General features: G+C 42.3%; 1 protein-coding gene and 1 long non-coding RNA gene across 7 annotated transcripts in view; one reads left to right on the top strand and one right to left on the bottom strand.

Moving 5' to 3' along the window:
- Positions 1-1,551: 1,551 nt before the first annotated feature.
- Positions 1,552-11,376, bottom strand: LOC309395626. Of its 2 annotated transcripts, none has more exons than XR_014175949.1 (3): positions 11,240-11,376; positions 4,281-4,380; positions 1,552-1,967 (listed from the first exon to the last, which is right to left on the bottom strand). It is a non-coding gene; the product is annotated as an uncharacterized lncRNA (long non-coding RNA). The 2 variants fall into 2 exon arrangements; XR_014175950.1 differs by lacking the exon at positions 11,240-11,376 and adding an exon at positions 4,762-5,382.
- Positions 10,590-22,517, top strand: part of GALNT7 (polypeptide N-acetylgalactosaminyltransferase 7) — a 46,083-nt gene continuing 34,155 nt past the window's right edge. Inside the window, exon 1 of one of the 5 annotated variants that reach the window (XM_081960043.1) lies at positions 10,590-11,247. Coding sequence is in view for 4 of the 5 variants with exons in the window: in XM_081960044.1 (XP_081816170.1) it covers positions 12,316-12,441 (126 nt within the window). In the remaining variant the exon portion in view is untranslated. Of the gene's footprint in view, positions 11,248-11,359; positions 11,548-11,994; positions 12,442-22,517 lie in introns of those variants that run through there. The other 4 variants (XM_081960042.1, XM_081960044.1, XM_081960041.1 and 1 more) reach the window with 4 other exon arrangements.

Genomic DNA, 22,517 nt, shown 5'->3' with positions numbered 1-22,517 from the left:
AGCAAGGACAGATGCTGTTATAGCTTCCTTTCCATCAAAAAGACGACAAAGATGACAATTTCACAATGCAAACTCTACACCAACATACTTATGTACCCTGTTGCAATTCAAATATAAAAGGGTGGAGTTTCTGTCATGATGCCCGTGGCACATTTTGTCATCAATGTGACTATTTCAGGGCTGTCAAACTCGCCGCCTGCAGGGCTGATGCATCATGTGATGGTCACGCCCATTTTAGCAAATGGGGGGGAGTCCTTATAGGTCACGTGACATCACTGTGACACCGCGAGTTTGACACCCCTGATCTATTTCCTTTAACAAGTATGTTAATTTTTAATTTGGTACCTGTACACCGCCCCGAGTCCCTTCGGGGAGAGGGGGCGGTCTAGAAGTCTAATAAACTAAACTAATAAACTAAACTATGTTGCATAGCTTTTAAAGAGAAAGCAGGTGTTCCTTTGAAGAGTATCTATCTGAGCAAATACCCTTTTGCTCAATAAAAATATGATCTGCGGGAGGAAAAGATTTGGCCCAAGATAAATGACAGTACTAATGAAAAATAAGAATCTGGCATTTATAAAGCATAAACATAATATGTGTGAATGAAATATGCTAAGTAGTACTACTTCTTTCTATGGAAACTCGTGAAAGACAAAATCCCCCTAAAAGTCTATAACTTAATAGATTGCTAGAGCTACTGTAGACCTAAGTGCAGAAAATGACTATGTATCATGTAATTTATTATTCTCACCTTATGACAATCATACACGTGCTCTACTAGGAGAACTCTTTGTGTGCCAGTTTTTTTCTTCTATGTAAAATGAAGATAATATCATTTTATTCTCCACTGTTGAGATTGAATCCATTAAGACTTACAGAACTTATTTCAGCTCTCTAAATAGAAGGCAGCATTGAAGTGCAAATTATATTATCTTAACAAAAGATGCCATCATTAGAATAAAGAAGCTAAAATTAAAACCAAACATTTTTTTCATTCCTCAGCTTGTTGAAATTAGTCTAATGCCTATGTCAAAGCAAGAGAAATAATAATAAATAATGAAAGGTGGGTGATGCTAATTGTTAGAGAGAAAGAATAGCAAAATCAGCAGCAAAGAAAAACAAATTTAACCGTTGGCAATTGCTCACTTGTGTTATGTTAAAACAAATTAAATTCTGAGTTATGCTACCACTGAAATATGCTATTTGCTAAATAGTTTTGGGCAAAAAATCAAGAGAAAAGAAAAAAATATTAGCTTCAGAATTTTTCTATTCTGCTCTGACCATTTTTGCGATTTACATCATCAGTATAAAATGCTTCATTCTGAGCCAGATAATGTTATTTATATCAACAAACAATGTTCTGGGAATATAGAGGTTTTGTTTTACACAATCAAACTATTGTCCACCTAGTCCAATTTCTGATGGTTTGATATTATTCATGCTTCTAGAATAATAGAGGATGCAAGAGGCTTCGCACAGGATGTAAAAGGACATACTGTACTTCAAAAGTAGATGGCAGCATGATATGGAGAATGATGGAGATCCTGTGAATTTTAAGAGAGGGATTGATTTATTGATTAAATGCCATCAAGTTGTTATCAACTTTAGTAATGACACAGACAGATTTTTTCCATGGTGATCTGCCATTAACCGTTTAGGTCTTCCAAAGTAGACTCATTGTTGCTGTAACTAAGTCTATCAATCTTGCTGTTAGTCATCCACATTTTTTCCTTCCATCTTTACCAGCATTAAAGTCTTCTTGAGAACAAGGTCTTTGTATAGTATGTCCAAAGTAGGTTAATTTGAACCTGGTCATGTGTGTCTTCAGGACTCTGGATTGATTTATTCTATCACTCTTGGTTGTCCTTTTAGGTATCCTTGCTGTGAATACATACTCTTGGCATACACTCCTGACGTTCTTCAATTATCCTTCTCAGGAACAGACCTCTTCCACGCGGTACACCACACTGGATTCAGGGAAGAGGAGTGGTGTTAAAGGATGAAATGGGCATCTTACATTTATGCAAAACTTTATTTTACTCTTAAAACCTCACAAAGATTTGCCCCAATATTTAAAATTAAGGTGATGGTAAGGATCTAAGAGATTTTCAAAAATAGATGTAATGTAGTGGTTTTTGCATATCTGATCTAACCCAGTATTGTTAACAGTGACAGCAGTTCACCATAGTAGGAAATGCCAGAATTCTGCATGCAATACATGTGTTCTCATCCTGGCACTTGTTATATTGCTGACAATTGTATTCTCATAATATTATCAAACAGTGCCAACACTTGTAATTTCACAAATATTAATATTATTATATATGATTTGATATGAAATAAATAACTTAAAATAAAAAATACACAGAAAAAGTGACTTAAGTGAAATGGATTTTAAAGAATGAACTAATTAACTGCAGAAAATAATTAACTTGCATGAAATCATGATTTGGAAAGTCACTTCTTATCTGAATGAAAATTATAACTTAGGGTAAGAAGAATGACTGTGTTCCAAACCTAACCTACATGTATTAAATTAGTGAAGCATTACCTTGAAGCAGTTATCTTAAGATTGAAAAGAATAAATCTGCTCTATAGTTTCGTTTCCAAATTCAAACATTACATGTAGCAAGATGCACAGATGTAAATAAACTTCCAGCAATGTTAAATAGTCATGAACCATATTTCAAATTATTTAAAACATAAACACACACACACACACACACACACAATTACAATTGCAATATTTGAATTTCCTTTTCATTACATCTTTTGAGTAAGACTCATATATACTGCCCCATACATCCCTACGACCCATCCGCTCGCACAGAGAGGGACTTCTCCAGGTGCCGTCCACCAGACAGTGCCGAGGGGCGGCGCCTAGGAGCAGAGCCTTCTCTGTGGCGGGCCCAGCCCTGTGGAATGACCTCCCTCCGGATATTAGGACCACCACTGACCTCCGCTCCTTCCGTGTAAAGCTCAAGACCCACCTATTCCAAATAGCTGGCCTGGCTCAACCATAACTTTATAACGCTCCTGACGGGTTTTTTAATTCGGTAATTTTATTCAATGGGATTTTAAATTGTGTTTTTTAATTGTCTTCACTCATTAGTCTACCTCCTCCATGCACATGTATATGTCTTTGTTTCTTATGTATGTATGTGTGTCTTTATCTGTATTTTATTTGCTTTGATTGTACGCCGCCCCGAGTCCTTCGGGAGAGGGTTGCGGCTAATCAAATAAAATTATTATTATTATTATTATTATTATTATTATTATTATTATTATTATTATTATTATTATTATTATTATTATTATTATTATTATTATCCATAACTGTTGATTCACAATGGATCACCAGATCTTCTGTGGCTATCAATTTTAATACCAACTGGAAATGACAACCCAACTAGGCCAACAAAAACTCAAAACACTTTAGTATAGAATTTATGATTTAAGCAACTGTTTTTATAATAGCAAGGACAAAAGAAACATAAGACATAGTTTTCCTGCGTTAAATCATCTTTAAGTCTACATAAACCAGTCCAACTTGATAGTCAACCAGTTTTTGTACCAATCTTGTCTAGCATCAAATTTCTGTGGTGCTTTGCGTCTTAATTTTCTGTTAAAAGATAAACAACTATAGCAAACATTAACGTGACATGAGTAAATGCAAGGATACCCATGATGAAAATCTGATGTGACCTCAGTTAACAAGATTTCTTCATGTAATGTGTTTTAAAAGGGTATGCTTAAGCCTTGCTGATTCATTGTTTGAATTGGGCTAATGGCTTTCATTCAAGTTTCCCTATTTTGTTCTAATTGCACAGTTCTTATATCCATACATGTATACCTGTAAAAGTATGTGGGAATGACCTTGGAAGACTGGGAGAAGAGACCAATTCAATTTTTTAAATATTGAGAAATAATACTGCAGTTGCTCCTTCAAACAGGTAGCCAATGTATCAGAGAAGTAAGATATTTAGCTTAGCATCTCTCTAACACAATGTAATCATTGTGGAAGCAATGCATTTTATATAGGTTTTGCTGCTGTGGAACTGTGTATTTCCAAAGCAAAAGCATTTACAGAAACTAAAGTATCCAAAATGTCTTCAGTAAATTAATCTGTCCCATTTTATGACCTTCTACCTTCACAGCAGAATCTATATTACAAACCTCGGTTAGTAACAGCACAAAACTAACAATAAGATATATGAGTTTATCAATCCATTAATTGGTAATGCAACTTTAAGTTTTAACTTTTAAATAAAAACACATACCGGTACATAACAAAACAACTGCTCCTCGAAAGTTGTATTTGTGTGGTTCTGTATATAGTATTTCAAGAGATGAGGCCATAATTATATGCATATTCAACAGCTATTATAGGATGAAAAACAACATTAAAATAATTTAACACACATCTAAATTTAAGCAAGTCGTATTAGTTTTCTTGGTGTTTAGATGATGGAAGGGTGCTTAAGATTGTGGTCCCCACCAAGCACCTATGAATCAGGTTATAATAGAGATGTATAATTTAATTAAGTGCCTAGTAATTCTTTGTATGGTGAAATGCCATTAAGCTTACCTCTTGAAATATGTGTAGTGCCTTTATACTTTGTTATTTATTTATTCATTTATTCATTCATTCATTGGCTTAATATGACTACCCAATTGGAGCATATCAACTCAAGTAGTTAACAATAAAGCAAAGAAAAACATGGGGTTTTTTTTATGGCGAACTTTACAATCAGCACTAACCTTTTATCAAAGTTACTCCATATAACATTTTTTTACACAGATGAAACTGCCTATTTTTCTGGTAAAAAAGATATACAATTAGTCTTTGACCTATGACCACAATTGAGCCCAAAATTTGTTTCTAAACAAGACAATTTCTAAGGGAATCTGTCCCATTTTATGACCTTTCTTGTAATAACTGTTAAGTGAATAACTGCAATTGTTAAGTTAGTAACATGATGGTTAAAAATTCTCCCTTCCCCATTGACTTTGCTGTCAGAAAGTTACCAAAGTTGATCACATGATTCTGGGACACCGCAATCAAATATATGCCAGTTGCCAAGCGTCTAAATTTTGATCATGCGGCTGCAGGGATGCTGCAATGGTTGTGTGAAAAATTATAAGACAGTTTTTTTTTTTAGTGCTGTTGTAACTTTAAAAGAATGGTTATAACTCAAAGACTACTGTAAAAGCAAATTAACATTTTGCTCTGTGGATGTTACAATGAACCTGTTGACAATATCCAAATAATTTTAACTTATGATACATATTGTTTTTATACCTTATTTTAGAGGTAGAATAAACATTGTGTCAATATGAGATTTTTATTATTAAGTACATTGCATTTTTGCAGCTTGTCCATTAGATGAGGGATACATCAATCCAGAGAGGTGGGCGAGGCGTGGCCTCAGGGGTTTTTTCAAATTTTTAATTCGTCTTTTAGGGGGTTCTAGGGTGGGGGGAGGGGTAAGCCAGGCCGAGGGAGGGACCAGCGCCAAGCCGACGGGTGGAGTTAGTAAGGAAGTGAGCGGAGCCATTAAGGGGGGGGGAGAGTAGCGACACTCCAGAAGAGGGTCTTTTCATTCCAACGGTCGTGGGGAGGGGCAGGTGCGAGGGTAGACAGAGATTGCATCACCTATTGGGAGACCGCGGTCGTTGGGTACGGCCGGTCATATGTCCCAACCCCCGCAATCTAGGTGGTCAGGACCTACAGAGCCAGGGCCTGAGGCTGATGCTGATGCTATGCAATGCCAGGTCCGTTGTCAACAAAGCCCCCCTCATTAACGATGTGGTGTCGGAGGGGGAGCCGGACCTGGCAGGAATTACGGAGACCTGGCTGGGCCACGAGGGAGGTCTCCCTCTCGTGGAAATGTGCCCGCCAGGTTACCGCGCATTTCATCAGTCACGGGCACTAGGCAGGGGTGGTGGGGTAGCGGTCATTGTGAGGGAAGGTCTTGAGCCGAGACAGACCATTGTGCCTCAGATAGCCGGTTTTGAGTCCCTGTGCGTGAAGTGGGGCCCAGGGAAGCAGTTGGGCTTGCTGATTGTATACCTGGCTCCTCGCTATGCATCAGCAGCCCTGCCTGAGCTCCTTGGGGTGATCGCCGAGATGGCAGTTGAAACCCCCAGACTGTTGGTCATGGGGGACTTTAACTTGCCATCGGTAGGGGAGACATCCGAAGTAGCTCGGGAGTTCATGGCTTCCATGACAGCCATGGACCTGACCCAAATAATTCAGGGCCCCACACATGAGGGTGGACACACACTGGATCTTATTTTTGTCTCTGGCCAATGGAGGAGTGATCTGGGAGTAGAGGATTTAGCTATCACCCCCGTCATGGTCTGATCACTCACTGCTCCGGCTCGACTTTCCAGCCGCTACTCCCCACTGCGGGGAGGCGGAACCGGATTGCCCAAGATGGTTCCGCCCCAGGCGCCTGATGGAACCTAACAGGTTCCAGATGGAGCTCGGGCCATTTCCTGTAGCCCTGACCCACACCCGGTTGGAGGACCTAGTGGCTGCATGGAATAGTGCGGCCACTGGGGCCTTGGACAGGGTGGCGCCTTTGCGGCCTCTCCTGCGGCAGCGAACCACCCAGGCCCCTTGGTTTACCGAGGGGCTGAGGGTGATGAAGCGCCACAAGAGACGCCTAGAGAGCAGATGGAGATCGTCACGCTCTGAATCTGACCGAACTCAGGTGAGAGCCCATTTACGGACTTACCTTGTGGCATTAAGAGTGGCCAAGCGTCAGTATTGTGCCACTCTTATTGCGTCCGCAGACAACTGCCCTGCCGCCCTGTTTAGGGTGACCCGCTCCCTCCTCCAACAGAGGCCGCGGGAAGCCCCTTTGCAGGGCAGAGCAGAGGAATTTGGGGAGTATCTGCAGGACAAAATCGCTCGGATTCGAAGCGAGCTGGTCCCTGCTAGTGGTCTGGAGGAGACGTCGGAGGCGGGTCGTGAGGTACCATTCTGGGAGGAGTTTGACTCCGTTGCTTCCGATGATATGGACAGGCTGCGTAGGCGACTGCGAGCCACATGTTTATTGGACCCGTGTCCCTCCTGGCTTGTACTGGCATCCTGGGAGGTCACACGAGGCTGGCTCCAGGAGTTAATCAACGCTTCTTTGAGTGAAGGGTTCCTGCCGGCCGCCCTGAAAGAGGCGGTGGTGAGGCCCCTCCTCAAGAAGCCTTCCCTGGACCCAGCTTTATTAGCCAACTACCGTCCCGTCTCCAACCTTTGCTTTCTGGCGAAGGTTGTAGAGAGTGTGGTGGCACAACAGTTTCCACGCCACCTGGAGCAAACTGATTATCTGGACCCGCGCCAGTCCGGTTTCCGGCCCGGCCAAAGCACAGAGACGGCATTGGTCGCGTTGGTGGATGATCTCTGGAGGGCCAGAGATGGGGGATGCTCCTCCATCCTGGTCCTATTAGATCTCTCGGCGGCTTTCGATACCATCGACCATGGTATCTTATTGCATCGATTGTAGGGGTTGGGGGTGAGGGGCACCATTTTGCGGTGGTTCTCCTCCTACCTCTCCGGCCGAGTGCAATTTGTATTGGCAGGGGGTCAGAGGTCGACCTCGAGGCCGCTCCCTTGTGGGGTGCCACAAGGGTCGGTCCTCTCGCCTCTCCTGTTCAATGCAAACATGAAGCCGCTGGGCGAGATCATTCGTGGGTTTGGGGTAGACTACCATCTGTACGCGGATGACACTCAGCTGTACATCTCTACCCCAAACCACCCCAACGATGCTATCGAAGTGATGTCCCGGTGTCTGGAAGCCGTACGGATCTGGATGGGAAGTAACGGACTCAAGCTCAACCCGTCCAAGACTGAGTGGCTGTGGCTACCGGCACCCCGGTTCAACCAGCTTATTCCATCACTGGCCATCGGGGGCGAACATCTGGCCCCCGTGGATCGGGTGCGCAATTTGGGCGTCCTTCTGGATGCCCGGCTGTCCATGGATGACCATGTGACAGCCGTGGCCAGGGGGGCGTTCCACCAGGTTCGCCTGGTGCGCCAATTGCGTCCCCTATTAGACCGGGGCGCCCTTCGCAGAGTCACTCATGCGCTTGTGACGTCCCGGCTAGACTACTGCAACGCTCTCTACATGGGGCTCCCCTTGAGATGCACCCGAAGGCTACAGCTGGTTCAGAATGCGGCCGCGCGGGCAATTTCGGGAGTTTTTACCTACTCCCACGTAACACCTCTCCTGCGCGGGCTACACTGGCTGCCTGTGGCTTTCCGGGTGCGTTTCAAGGTGTTGACCATCATTTTCAAGGCGCTCCATGGCACAGGACCTAGTTGTTTGCGGGATTGTATCCTGCCCCATACATCCCTTCGGCCTATCCGATCACACAGAGAGGGACTCCTCCGGGTGCCGTCCACTAGGCTGTGCCAGCGGGCGACGCCTAGGGGAAGAGCCTTCTCTGTGATGGGCCCGACCCTCTGGAATGACCTTCCCCCTGACATTAGATTGACTACGAATCTCCGCTCCTTCCGTCAGAAACTTAAAACCCACCTGTTCCAGCTAGCCGGCCTGGCCTAATTCCAGCCTTCCCACCTCGGCTTTGGTTTTTAAATTTTATGATTGGTTTTATGGGTTAGTTTTAATTTTTATAAATTGTACAGGGGTTATTTAATCTACTTTTAACGATGTATATTATTGTTTGGATGGTTTTTTTAAATTTATACCTGTACACCGCCCCGAGTCCCTCCGGGGAGAGGGGGTGGTCTAGAAATCTAATAAATTATTATTATTATTTATTTCTTGGATTTCTAGACCGCCCCTTCTCCCAAAAAGGGACTCGGGGCGGTGTACAGTCAATGCAGATAAAAATACAATCATAAAACAATTAAATGCATTTGGATGGAGGAGATAGGCTGTACAAGAAATAAATATATTCTAAAACCCTAAAAACATCCCCAATTAAAAACCCAAACCCAATTAAAATAAATCCCCGGGAGGTAAAACTAAGAAAGTGCCAGGCCAGCTGATTGAAATAGGTGAGTCTTTAACTTTTGACGGAAGGAACGGAGGTCGGTGGTGGTTCGAATGTCGGGGGGGAGGTCATTCCAGAGGGTTGGGCCCATCACAGAGAAGGACCTACTCCTAGGTGTCGCCCGCTGACACTGCCTAGCGGACGGCACCAGGAGGAGTCCCTCCCTGTGTGAGCGAATAGGTCGCAGGGACGTGTGTGGTAGGATGCGATCCTGCAGATATCTAGGTCCTATGCCATGGAGCGCTTTAAAGATAGTGATCAATACCTTGAAACGCACCCGAAAGGCCACAGGTAGCCAGTGCAGCTCGCGCAGGAGCGGTGTTACGTGGGAGTAACGTGTACTCCCCATGATAACCCGCACGGCTGCGTTCTGAACTAGCTGCAGTCTCCGGATGCGTCCCAAGGGAAGCCCCATGTAGAGGGCATTGCAGTAGTCCAGGCGAGTCGTCACCAGCGCATGAGTGACCGTGCGCAGAGCACTCCGGTCCAGTAGGGGGCGCAACTGGCGCACCAGGCGAACCTGGTGGAACGCCCCCGTTGCCACGGCTGCCACATGGTCCTCCAGTGACAGCTGGGCATCAAGGAGGACGCCCAAATTGCGCGCCCGCTCCACAGGGGACAGTTGTTCGCCCCCTATGGCCAGCGATGGTGTCAGCTGGCTGAACCGAGGTGCCGGTACCCATAGCCACTCGGTCTTGGAGGGGTTGAGTTTGAGTCTGTTGTCCCCCATCCAGACCCCGACGGCTTCCAAACACCGGGACATCACTTCGACAGCCTCGTTGGGGTGGTTTGGGGTTGAAATGTATAGCTGAGTGTCATCAGCGTACAGGTGGTACTCAACCCCAAAGCCACGGATGATCTCACCCAGTGGCTTCACATATGCGTTGAACAGGAGAGGCGAGAGGACCGACCCCTGCGGCACCCCACAAGTGAGTGGCCTCAGGGACGACCTCTGCCCCCCTGTCAACACACATTGCTTCCGGTCGGAGAGGTAGGAGCCGAACCACCGCAGAACGGTGCCTCCGACTCCCATCCCCTCCAACCGGCGCAATAGGATACCATGGTCGATGGTATCAAAAGCCGCCGAGAGGTCTAATAGGACCAGGATAGAGGAACAACCCCTATCTCTGGCCCTCCAGAGATCATCAACCAACGCGACCAAGGCTGTCTCAGTGCTAAATAAATAAATAATAAGATCTTGCATAAAAGGCATGCTCTAGATCTTGTGCATTGCAGTGTGTTATTTGGTGGGGCCCAAGAAGAGACTCTGTCTGGAATATTATCCCCCAAATTAAATTCTCTGCAATCTTGAGGCATGTAATAAGATCTTGAAGACATGGTCTTGTTACCAAGCCTGGGACTCAAGTGTATGATTGAACCCTTATCATGATTGTGTTAATTGTTGTTGGTTTTTCTCTCAGTTGTTGACTATATTCTTTTGTGTTTTTATCTAATATGTAAGCATTGCTAGCTCTCCAGAACCATGTATTGGAAATGGATAACTGTGTAAATTGAATGAAAAAAAATATTTGCTTGGAAGTAACTTGTTAGGTGATTGCCGCTTACCCTTTTTAACTGCTTAGAAAGCTCTGTAATATTTAATTGGGATATGTAAATAAAGAAGGTCTGGTAGATCATCTTTGCTTTATAGCGTAACAGCTTTTTCATTTTTTTAAAGAAAAAAAAACAAATGTAAAGTTATTCAAGGCTCTCTGTTCTTCTTATGGGATGGCTATGCCTCGACACTTATGAACTATTAAATGTATTACTACAGAAACATCCATAAGATATTTCTAAAATAAAAGGCAAGTCAATGAATAATATAACAAAAAGACAGAAAAAGCATTTTCAGTGGCAGCTAACAATTATTCTAAGGGCTTGCCCCCCAAAACATATCCAAGTCCCTCAACAGCCCCGCAAAATGGGGGAACCAAAAAGGGGGAACAAATTTGTCAGAATTCTTGGTACTTTTTAGCTCCAGATTTCACTTTTATTCTAAAAAGGTCAGTGGGTCTAAGTGATATTTAAAATGCTGAAGCTCAAACAACTCTTTCAATTGCAGTCCTCCCTTCTCCCCAGTAAAACATCAATGCAACTATTTGCCTGACACTAAAGAACTCCAGGTCTACCCCTCTCCTTTTGCAGGCTTGAAAGGCTACCTAGAATCCTAAATTACCAGAGCAGAATCTGACCACGAGTGGACAACTAGGACACCCACGTCGAGAAGTGAGTACAATTCTTTCTGGATAATCCCTTGGGGCTTATTTATTTGAATAATTCCACACTTGGCCTTTCGTTTCTTGAGGCAGAGAGCACTTGAGCCGCTAAGAATCAGGGCGAGCCGATTAGTTGTTCCTTTCCTTCCGTAACATTCACTTTCCTCCCCTCATCCTTTCCCCAAATAACCTCCTAGGACATTATTTTTAGCCTGCGTAGCAATGCTTGAGAACCACGAACATGAAGAATCTTTTTAATGATGCAGTTCTCGGACGCACCCTTTCTTTTTTTGATCGAATTTTCTCTCGGGTAAATCCAAAGAAAGACAGAGGCCAGCTCTGAAAGACTTGGCCAACGTGCTTATCCTTCTTCCCCTCTCACCGGAGCTGGGAGAAGGAGCCCGGTATTTACCCAACTTTTTTCAGGTTTACAGTTGCTAATCCACCTCCTTAAAGCGACGCGTCAAAGGGGGAAAAAAGGGGCAGGAGGGAACCTCGAGTTTTCTAGCGTCAATCCAAACCAAGCCCGCGGCTGCAAATGAGCCACGTGGAACCTTTGCTCTGGAGGTGACTTCCTGCTTAGATTAACAAACTGGCTTGAAAGATTAGCAAGGAAAGCAGAAGGAACAAGAATAATATTCAAAGAGAACCGGGGGGGGCAAACGGGGGGGCAGGCACATCGTATTAGGAAAGGGGAGAGGGGGAAAAAAAGTTTGTGATTTTACAGAGAGAGAGGAAGCGGGCGCGCTGCAAGAGGCCGGGAAGGAGAGGCGGTAACAATTGGAGAAAAAGGAGGAAGGCCGAGAGAGGAGGAAAGGAGGAGGAGGAGGAGGAGAGGAGGAGGAAAAACGAAGCTGCAGGGGAGGCGAGCAAGAGCCAAGCGGGGCTCGGCGCCAGGCGCTGTCTGTGAGGGGAAACAGAGGCGGCCGCAGCAGCAAAAGGAGGAGGGAAGGGGAAACACGCAAAGCTCTGCGCGCAAGTGAAGAGCAGCAGTCGCCGGGAGGGAGGGTGGGCGACAGTGGGATCCCAGTGGCGGCGGCGGCGGCGGCTGGGGAAGCCGGTATCGCCGCCGCTGAAGATGCGGCTGAAGCTGGGCTTCCTCTTGCGCGCCGTCCTCCTGGTCGGTTCCTTCCTGGGGCTGCTCCTGCTCTGGTCTTCGCTTTCCCTCCGGGCCGAAGAGCCAAGCCCGGGGGAAAGGAATCGGGTAAGTGGCTACCGCGAAAGGGAAGGGGTGTGCGCCTGCGGGGGGGGGGAGGTGGAGTAGTGCGGCTCCGCGCACCGGCCGACAGCCCTCTCCCGTCGGCTGCCTGGGTGTCGGGCCGAAGCCCCCTTTCGATCTGGGTCCGGCCGAGAGGGGGCGGTGGCGGCGGCGGCTGGTGTTCGTTCTGCTGCCCAGGCTGCGGCCTGTGGCGTTGGCAAGGCCTGCGAAAGGGCAGGGGCGGTTTTGGAGGGGCTCTACTACGAGCTGGGGGCTCCCTTTGCCATGGGGAGGCGGTGGGCAGGTGGCCGCCCAGCAGTGGCAGCGGGGCGGGTGGTGTTGCTTGAGGCAGCCGGACATTGCCTGCTTAAATACGTTTGCTGATGTTAGATGAAGCGGGACTTTGCCCTTAGCAACCTACTCATATGTCCGGAAGGTGGAAAAGGCTGTGAAAAAGCCGTAAGTAATATTACAATGTGAAGGGCCGGTGTAAGATGCCTCTGACATCAGACTGTGGAAACAAGCGAGATGCTTTAACACAGGATCTTCTGACAGGTGCTTCTCTCTGAAACAATGGCATACAGAGATCCATAAAAGATTTTCTCTTTTTTAGTATCTCTGAATATCTTCCCATAGAAAGATACATGCAGTTTAATAATTAGTATCCTTTCAAAACTATTTTTGATCCGTATGAATGGACTGGAAATGTAATGGAATAATTCTGTCTTTAGCCATTTGTTTTTCATCTGTTATAAATTTAATATTTTCTCCCCTGTTCTCTCCTCCCAAATCTTGTAGTTAGGTTTGGCTGTGAGTTAGTGACTCACAGCCCAAAATCAACCATCACTTGTTTTTTTTTTTTTTAATGATTAAAGATGGACTTAAACCTGAGCCTCCCTATCTCAACACACAGCAAAAATTAAAATGTAGGCAGAAAAAAAAAATCTTTACCCAGAGGGCTTTGCATTGTATCTCATTTAAACAATCAACCTTCTTGCATGTACTCTTACCATACCGGAACTTGTAGTCCAGCAGGTGGTGTATTTGTGTGCTGCCTTGCACACTTGTAGTCCAGTGCTATTATCTTGAGTTCACTGGAACTTATTTCTAAAGAAACAATACATGTAGATGTTTAAGTTTCATAAATAAATTATGTGAAACTAATAGCCAATGTCAGTGCTTATTTCTTTGTTTACTTAATCCTGCTTTTTTTGAGATCTGAAAAAAAGATGGGCATTTTAAAAATCTTTTTTCCAAACCAAAAGATCCTTAGTATTAATATTTTTGATTACTGGTAAAGGTAAAAGATAGTGTTTATAATTTTGGTACCAGTTATACCAAAACTTGGCAAATTTGATGATTTGTTCTGGTATTGTAGTTGGATAAAATCTCACTTGTGCTTTTTTGAATTAAGACTCAGTAGTGCATGCGTACATTTTCTGGCCTTTGTGAGTTAAATATCAACTGTTTTTGTTTACTGTAGTCTGTTTTTTAAAATTATAATGGTACAACTTTGACTGAAATATATGCAACCAACAAAATTAACACATTTAATTTCTAATGGTCTATTGTATACACTGACTGGTGTTCCATCAACCTTAGGTTGCTTTCAGCATTGATTTTAATTTAAAACATTTATATAGCCATCCGTCTTCTATCAAAATCTGGGTGCTTCCCAATGATCAATTAAAACAATATCAATAATAAAACAACATAATACATAAATATATTAAAACCATAAACATAAAAATGGCACCAACAATAAGCCTCCAACATAAAATCCTTCATAAAATCTTCTTACCCATCTCACCTATCCCAGTGCTTGGTGAAAAAACCAGTTTTTCAATGCTCTTTGGGAGGCTAGGAGAGCAGAGAATCTGTTGGATTTCAAAAGGGAAGATGTTCCAAGGGTAAATCTAATAATTCCAGAATTAGCTCTCTCTGGAATGTTTTCAGATAGAGGTTTGCAGTACAATAGTATAAATACAGGTAGTCCTTGCTTAATGACCATTCAGCCATTTAAAATAGTGTGATGTTCAATAAATGGTGGTTATGTCCAGTTGTTGCAGCAACCCTACCGTCATGTGATCAAAATTTGAGCTTTTGTAACTCATGCTTAAAATTGCCCACCTATCTTCCCCATCTCTCTTTTGATTGCCCTGTACAGCAATGCTTGTCTCAAGCAGCACTGGGTTTAAAGTAGAGGCACCGGGGTGATTGGCTGAGATTGCTGAGGGATCAGGTTTCTACTTTAGCACAAGTGTCACTACTACTAAGAATTCCATTGTGTGAGGGATCAAAAGGGCAAAGATGGGACAGGTAAGTGGGTGGGGAAACTGAAGAGGAGGCAGTCCCTTATGGATGAGGCTTGGGGCTGGGAGGGAGCCAGCTGGAATGACTTGAATCAGGTTGGGTCCTGGCATAATGACTGATGGGGTTTAGTTAAGACAAAGGAATTGCCATTGCTAAACAGCATAGTCAACATGATGTCAGACTTTTATAGTCCGAAATTGCTGTCATAACTTGAGATCACCCATAGAACAATTTGTTTATTTCCAGTTGAGTCTTTGGTAGTTCTTTTTAAGAAGGAATTAAAATGTGCATATTGCCTTGATTTAAATCAATCTGATGTCAAAACTGTAATAAATACAGTAAGTGTTTCACACTGAGAACCTTCTAAAACAGGGATGTTAGCCAAATACTAAAACAATTTGTGTCTAAATTATGTACATGTTAATAAAAACCCAGAAGGTTAACTGCAGCACTTTGACACTGTTGTATGTAAACCAGAATACTTCAACAATATTTTGTGAGGCATGTTACATTTAGTCAATTGTCCCTGAAATATCAGGAGTAACAAATTCCTTTTCACCAAACACTACTTAGGGCAATAAAAAAGTATAGATGAGCTCCCATATTAATTAGTATAAGGCAGAATTATTAAACAAAGAATGCTCCTGGACTTAAAATAATTTTAAACAGATTGAATTCATATTTAAACTTACAATAATGATATACAGTAATGACAATAATGTGCTCCACAAACTTACATTTTTTAAAATTAAAATCTTTGATAGTAGGTACTAACAACCTGCAGATTCCAAAGTCTGTACTTACATGAGAAGTTGTACAATGTGTTAATGTAATTTACTCCTAAATTTAAAAAAATAAAGGAAAGAGATAAGTGCATATAATAAATTATTCTTTGATATTAGTTATACATGTACATTCTTATTTTGTTGATATGAATATTGATTGTGTAGGTACTGCTCCTAGAGTGTGTTTTATGAAAACCTCTTCTTCAGCAACAAACAGCTTGGAGGACAGTGTTAAATACATTTTCATATCACACATCTTAAATATGAACTTAGAGGAAAAGGCTCAATCTGTATATGTAGACTATTAAAAAAAAACAAATATTAATAGCTTACTTTGTACTAATGCAGGGCATGAGTCTATCCAGAAAGTGTTGACTAACTTGCTCATCCAAGGTTGTTTCTTGCCTTATTTTTAAATGTGTCAAGTTTATAACAAGTGTACATTCATTCCTTTTACCTGGAATGATTTTTTTTAAAATTCGAAGAACAAGTGACCTAACCTGAAATCTGCATGTAAAACATGCTGAATTTCCACTGAATCTCTTCAAAACAACATCTTTCAATTGCCCCTAAATAAGCAGTAGCCTGTGCTTTTAATGTTTTGCTTGTAAATTCATCTATTACTATATTTGTTACTGGTGTTTTCTTTTTCTGAAGAATAGTATAGATGAGGTGTAAGTAGAACTTCATGAATTTTCAATCCCAAAATAGCATGTAGATCAATTTCTAGAGAAAATTACATATAGTGTTAAATATTCTAGGTCATTGTGCTTTTTGTCCTCTTTTGTACTATGATAATTTGGCCATTAAAAGTAATTGGATCATTTATCATTTGAAAAGTGTCACAACACTTTCATGGAACTAATGGCATAAAAGAAAAAGGTAAAATTCTGAAGAAAACAATTACATCTATTTTTATAAAAACCAAACATTGTGGGTTGTACTTCATAGATATTACAGATATTGTGATTTGGGATGATCTTTTGTGCAAAATACAATGCTGAGGAAACAAATAGTGGAAATCAAAGCAGCATAGCCTTCTGCTTTGCTTAATTTATGCCTAACTGCTAACCTTCTTTCCCCATTAAACATGAGCTTTCTAAAAGACACTGTTTGATGATGCTACTGAAAAGCTTTTGGTTTTTTTTTTCCAATAATCATAGCTTCAGTTCCAAGAAAAAGAACATTGGTTGATTGTGTTTAAGTAAGCATTCAGTACAATATTGTTCGCTAACACTAATTGTTTAGCAGTGAACTATCTGCTTTTGGGGCAGTGTGCCATGAAATTAGTTAACAAGTAGTTCACTGAAAAAAATAACATCCTCACCAACTGTGTTGAACATTGATTGTGATACAAGAGAGGTTCAATTCCAGCTCCTGGGGATAATTTCTGTTGATATAAAGAATATAAAGCAAGAGCAGTCTTCAAAAAGGCCACAAATCACAGCTTTTCAACACTAAAGAGCTTGTGAAATCCTGAAACAATGAGTATTTTGATTGCAAAGTCCTACTAAATTTGTGTTGGCAGAATTTCACTCTATGGAATCACAGGCCAAGGAAATGTGCATGTTTAACAATTGTGTGAACTTTTATAGTACAACGCTTAGCTGTATTTAGACTCTATATAAAACCAATCTGCATTATTCCAGATAAACAGAGTAACTGTCCATTATGACCAGCTTTTGGAAGATCTGAATTCATGAATATGCAGTTCAAAAGATTGTTGAGAAAGCAAACAAAAATATTTACAAATTCATAAATATGTTGCAAATATATGATATGAGGAAATTTTGGGGGAGAAAGGGTTTGTGGGGAAAAATCCAGGGCATAATACAGTATTTTTATTTGTTAGTTCAGTTTATATAGATGCCTATTTCACATACCTTATTTCCTTAGTGTAAAAATATCCTTATGTGCAAAGCCCGAAGTACTTTACAGGTGGTAAAATTGCATATTACATTAGGTAAAATATCATTTCAACTGGAGCTATGATATCTATTACATTTGCACAGGCTTGCAAGGAAAAGAGAAAAATAGAGAAAAATAATTTGTGTTTAGGTTGGAAGGCAATCTAGCTATTAATTAGATCAACTCAAGCTTAGCTTCTTTTGAGATCAACCAGTTGTTTTTAGTTATCACCTCCTATGCTGCCTAGGATTTAATTTGTTCTAGGCAATCCATGCCTTGTTGGAACATCATTTCAGAGATATTTCTTTACCTAAATAGAGAAACAGAATGACCACAGGCAGGCAAAAAAGCAGTAGCACTGAGAGCAATTTCCAACCTTCTTGCCATCTTCATGCGCAGGGGTACATATCAGGAGTACATGTGAGGGAATGCACAAGAGGTGCTACATGGGTTGAGAATGGTAGTGGTGTGCACCAAAGATACCACATGGGTCAGGCAGGGCATACAGATGCTAGAAATGATGCATGAGAGGTGGGTGGGTTGGGTAGAACATGGTGCAATGACACAAGTCAAGAAAGGTCCATGAGAATCATTGGGGTGTAACAAGGGGGTGATGGTATGGGTCAAGAAGGGGACCTCAGGGTTGTGTGAGAAATGAGCCAATCGTGGGTAGCATGGATTGGGAACGAGATGCTGTGAAATTCAGGAACAGTCTGTGAGGACGATGTCAGTTGGGAATGATGTGGGGGATGCACAATGAGCCAGGGATGTGGGTCAGGAAAGGTAGATTTCTTCACATTGTGATGGCCTCATTGGTTTTTGACTTGGAAGAGGAGGATAAATCAGAACCAGGGCTATCAGACATGGAGACCCAGGGTTTCCAGGAAGCCGCCTGAGGGCGAAAAATGGCCCAACACGCAACCTGGAAGTTCGGAAACGGATTTCCAGGTTGCCTGTAGGCTGCCTCCGGAGGGTGAAAAGCAGCCCAATGCGCAAACTGGAAGTCTGTTCCCGAACTTCCGGTTTGCGCTTTGGGTTGTTTTTCGCCCTCCGGAGGCTTCATAAAAGCCTCTGGAGGGCGAAAAACGGCCAAAAATGAAGGCCGAAGTCAGCTGGCCAGTGCACGCATGCACACTGGGGCTGATAGGGCAATGCTTCGCATGCCCTAACAAATGGCTCCACATGCCATAGGTTTAGCCATCACGGCCCTATGATGTGCTGTTTTGCCCAGTTAATGGACATCAAAACATGAAGTTTATAGCTAATTAAATTGTACTACTATACTATGAATTTTCTGTTATTATAACTGTTAGAGCTGGGACATCGTGGCTCAAATTACCACCCATTAAACTGAACATTAGTTTGATTATTTTAATCATTTTTAAAATTTGTTTCCTTACACTGACAATTCCGGGTATTAAGTGTGAACTTGGATGGTCTTGTTTGCTCAAACAAATCATAATTATGATTCATTGACTTATGACACAGTATAAATGCTAACACTACTCTTTCATGTAACCTACTTTCGAATGTTTTCCATGAAATGAAGTCAATTTGAAACAGATATTGAAGAAAAATTGTTACTAGGGTGACAAGGGATAAAAATATTTTAAGTCCACAACAGGCGCATAATACTCATAAGCAGCTCAATCTGACATCTCTTTAATTAACAGAACTATAAATAACAGGAAGAAATACAACATAATAAGAAACGCAACATTCTGTTATTATAGCTAGTCTCAATACAGGTAGTCCTCAAATTACAATGACAAACTGGGACTGGAATTTTCATCACTTTGTGATGCTTTTGTAAAGCACATCATGTGACCACATCACTTAGCGACAGCAATTCTGGCAGTTCCACTGTCTGCATTAAACAAGGATTATGGGTTGTTGAGTAAGATGTCTTAATTACTTCCTGCCAGTTTCTAACAAGCAGTTCAATGAGAAAGCTGACAGGAAGCTGCAATTCCTGGCTATCTTACAAGCAGACTGATGAGAAGAAAAGCAGCAGCTGTGACATAAGCAAGGCCGGGCAGAGGAAGTGCTTGAAATAGCGAGATGTGTGGCATAGAAATTTAATAAATTAATACATAAATAAATTAGTGTGAGCAAGCTCACTCATGAGCAGCTACTGCACCCTAGCACAAGCACAGCCAGGCTGGGGATGGTTGCGGGAATGCACCCATGACATGGGTGGGTAGGCACCCATGACATGGGTGTGGGTAGGGAGCTCTGGAGGATGGAAAACTGTGCAGGTGGCTGCTGTGGCAAGGAGCAAGCAAGGAAGGCACCCATGACATGGGTGTGGGTAGGGAGCTCTGGAGGATGGAAAACTCTGCAGGTGGCTGCTGTGGCAAGGAGCAAGCAGTGGCAAGTGCTTACAGTGGGTAGAATTCCATAAAGTTACACAATTCAAAGGAATATTATAAAACAGAGTGTCCTTCAAATTATTTTGAATTATATGCAGTCTTCAACTTACGACTGATCATTTAATGACCATTTGAAATTACAATGGGCTTTGGAAAAGGTGCTTTACCATTTGTAAAGTTTTGGATCTTTTTGGATCTTGAGCTTGTATTCTGAAGTGTTGGCTATTCCTACCAGCTTAGTGTTGTCTGTAATTGTGCTTTCCTTCTATTCACTCATCTAAGTCATTAATGAAGCTATTGAAGAGTACTGGATCTAAGACAGAACCTTGTGGTACAGCTTCAGGTTGTAGAAATCAAACTCGGGCTGTAAATAACAGCTTTAGTAACTAAGCATTCCTTCAGATGTATCCCATTCAATTTCTCCTCCTACAATACAGGTAGTCCTTGAGAAAGCTACGACCAACACCCCAAACTACTTACAATCATGTTTCTAAGTTAAGTGTCTCCATGGTTCTTTGTCCTTACAACAGACCAGAGATGGGTTCCTACCGGTTCAGTCCAGTTCTACCAAACCAGTACTGCTGCCTTCGAACAGAGAGCGAACCAGTACTCTGTTTTTGTTAAAAGAAGGCACGCCAACCCACCTACCCACCCCTGGGTTATACTTACTTTTATTCAAGTTTCCAGCTGATCCAGGGCGGCAGCTTGAATTGGTGCTCTCAGCTGTTTTCCCTTTTTTTCTGACCAATTTTCATTCAATTTCTCACGCCACACAGAACACATCCGGCACACGTGCGCACACAGCGAACCAGTAGTAAACCGATTAGGAACTCCCCACTGGAACAGACCACTGGGATGCTGAAGTATTCCTGCCTCGCTTCTCCCCCATCTTCTGAGAGGACCAACAATACTCAGGCCTGCTCCCCATGTCTCCTGGAAGCAGTCACCATTTTTGGAGTCCCAAAAACTTGTCTGACTGCCTGTAGAGGAAGACTACAGTCTAGCTTCTAAGTCCTAGCAATCAGCCAGATGAACATCTAAAGTTTGCAGAGACCCAGCATCCTTCATTTTGTTGCATAAGTCTCTAGTCTCTAGTTTTGGAGATTAACATTTTTTTTTCTCCAGTTAAAGGGAAAAAGCTGCAGGAATTTTTTTCCCCCTTGCTTGCTTCTTTCCTCTATTCTTCAGCCCTGAGACCAGGTTTTTAAAAGGGCTAGAAAGCAGAGGAGGACTGTTTAGTTTTGGCACCTAATTGAGATGTGTGGGAGGGAGATCAACAAGTCTGCCCCTGCCAGCTTTTTAAAAATTTTGTTCATTGAAGAAATGTGGTTTTGTGTGAGGGAGAGAGAGATTAAGCAAGAGAAAGTTTTGGGGACTCTCATCCTGAAGCTGCTGCCTTTTTATGCAGCAGCTTGCTTCTAGCTGGAGGTAGGAAAGCTTTCCTGCCTCCTGATAGCCAGCTGATTGGTGCAGAAAGCTCTGAAAGGCTAAATAAATGGTCCTTTAGTTTTGCCCCAGAAAGTTGGGGCACCTTGGCAAGGGGAAGGACTGAGGAAAGTTGGGAAAGACAATCACGGCCAGCGTATCCTTCCCCAGTTTTTCTCACTGGCAAGATAGTCAGTTATGCAGAAGACTGGCATGTGAGGCACCTGAGGGGCAAGAGCGGTGCATGGCATATCTTGGGGTGGGGGAGACCTTGAGAGGCCTGCAGCAAGTGGGCTTGTGCCTACACTCCAGAGTTTCCCCCATCCCCAAGCTCCACTTACTGACCTGTACATTCATTTAACGAATACACTGGTAAAAGAAGGAATGACTGGTCATTTCACTGTCTACCAAAAATTTTAAAAAATGCATTACATTTGACAGTTTCCTATGATATACAGAGCTGATGGCTTCAGTTTCATACTTTCACTATGCTTTAAAAGCTGCATGAATACATTTACTAAATGGTAATCATTTTGAATATAAGTACCACTTTGAGATTCAGCACAATTTTCTTCAGTCTCATGATGACAAATGGATTGTTATGGATGATATTCACTGAAGATGTCCTTGGTTAAACATTATGTGGATTGGAGAACATGGTTCTGTTGACAGGAAGTATTGAGATGAAGATTCTAATAGCTGTCTTTTGGAATGGTAATACTTGGAGAGAAAAGTTTCAGGTATATATTGAACACTTTTCTTCAGGTACATAGACAATATCAAAAATGTAATGTTAGATCCTAAGGATTTAGATTCTATATAAAAATAGATGAGTAGGGAAAAAATAATTAAACTTAGCCTTTACTGCAAGGTCACATGAACATAGTGAATGTAAGTGCCACAAAACATGTTGCCTTTCCAATAAAAAGTTTTCTCACAGTTTGTAAACAACTAATTTATAAAAAAGATCAAACTTTCTCAAAGAAAACTTCAGTGTTTCAAAACAAATAAACTTAAAATGGAAAATTTGTGCATAGAAAGTAGAATTTAGGACAGAAGGAGCACGAAAAAAACAACAAAAATAAGTGTATGAATTAATTTTAAAAAATCAGTTGCAAAGTTCCCGAATATCAATCACAAGACCATGGGGATTCTACAGTGATTGTAAATGCAAGAACGGGTTATAAAGTTACTTTTTCAGCATGATGTAACTTTGAACGCTTGATAAATGGGGCAGTCATTAAGCAAAGTCTACCTGCAAGTCATTACAGTGAGGAAC

This window comes from Natrix helvetica (assembly GCF_964273705.1).
Source record: "Natrix helvetica genome assembly, chromosome: 7".
In the NCBI taxonomy this organism is placed as follows: Eukaryota; Metazoa; Chordata; class Lepidosauria; order Squamata; family Natricidae; genus Natrix; species Natrix helvetica.
Note: the sequence above shows the minus strand (reverse complement) of the source record. Positions and strands in the feature narration are given on the sequence as shown.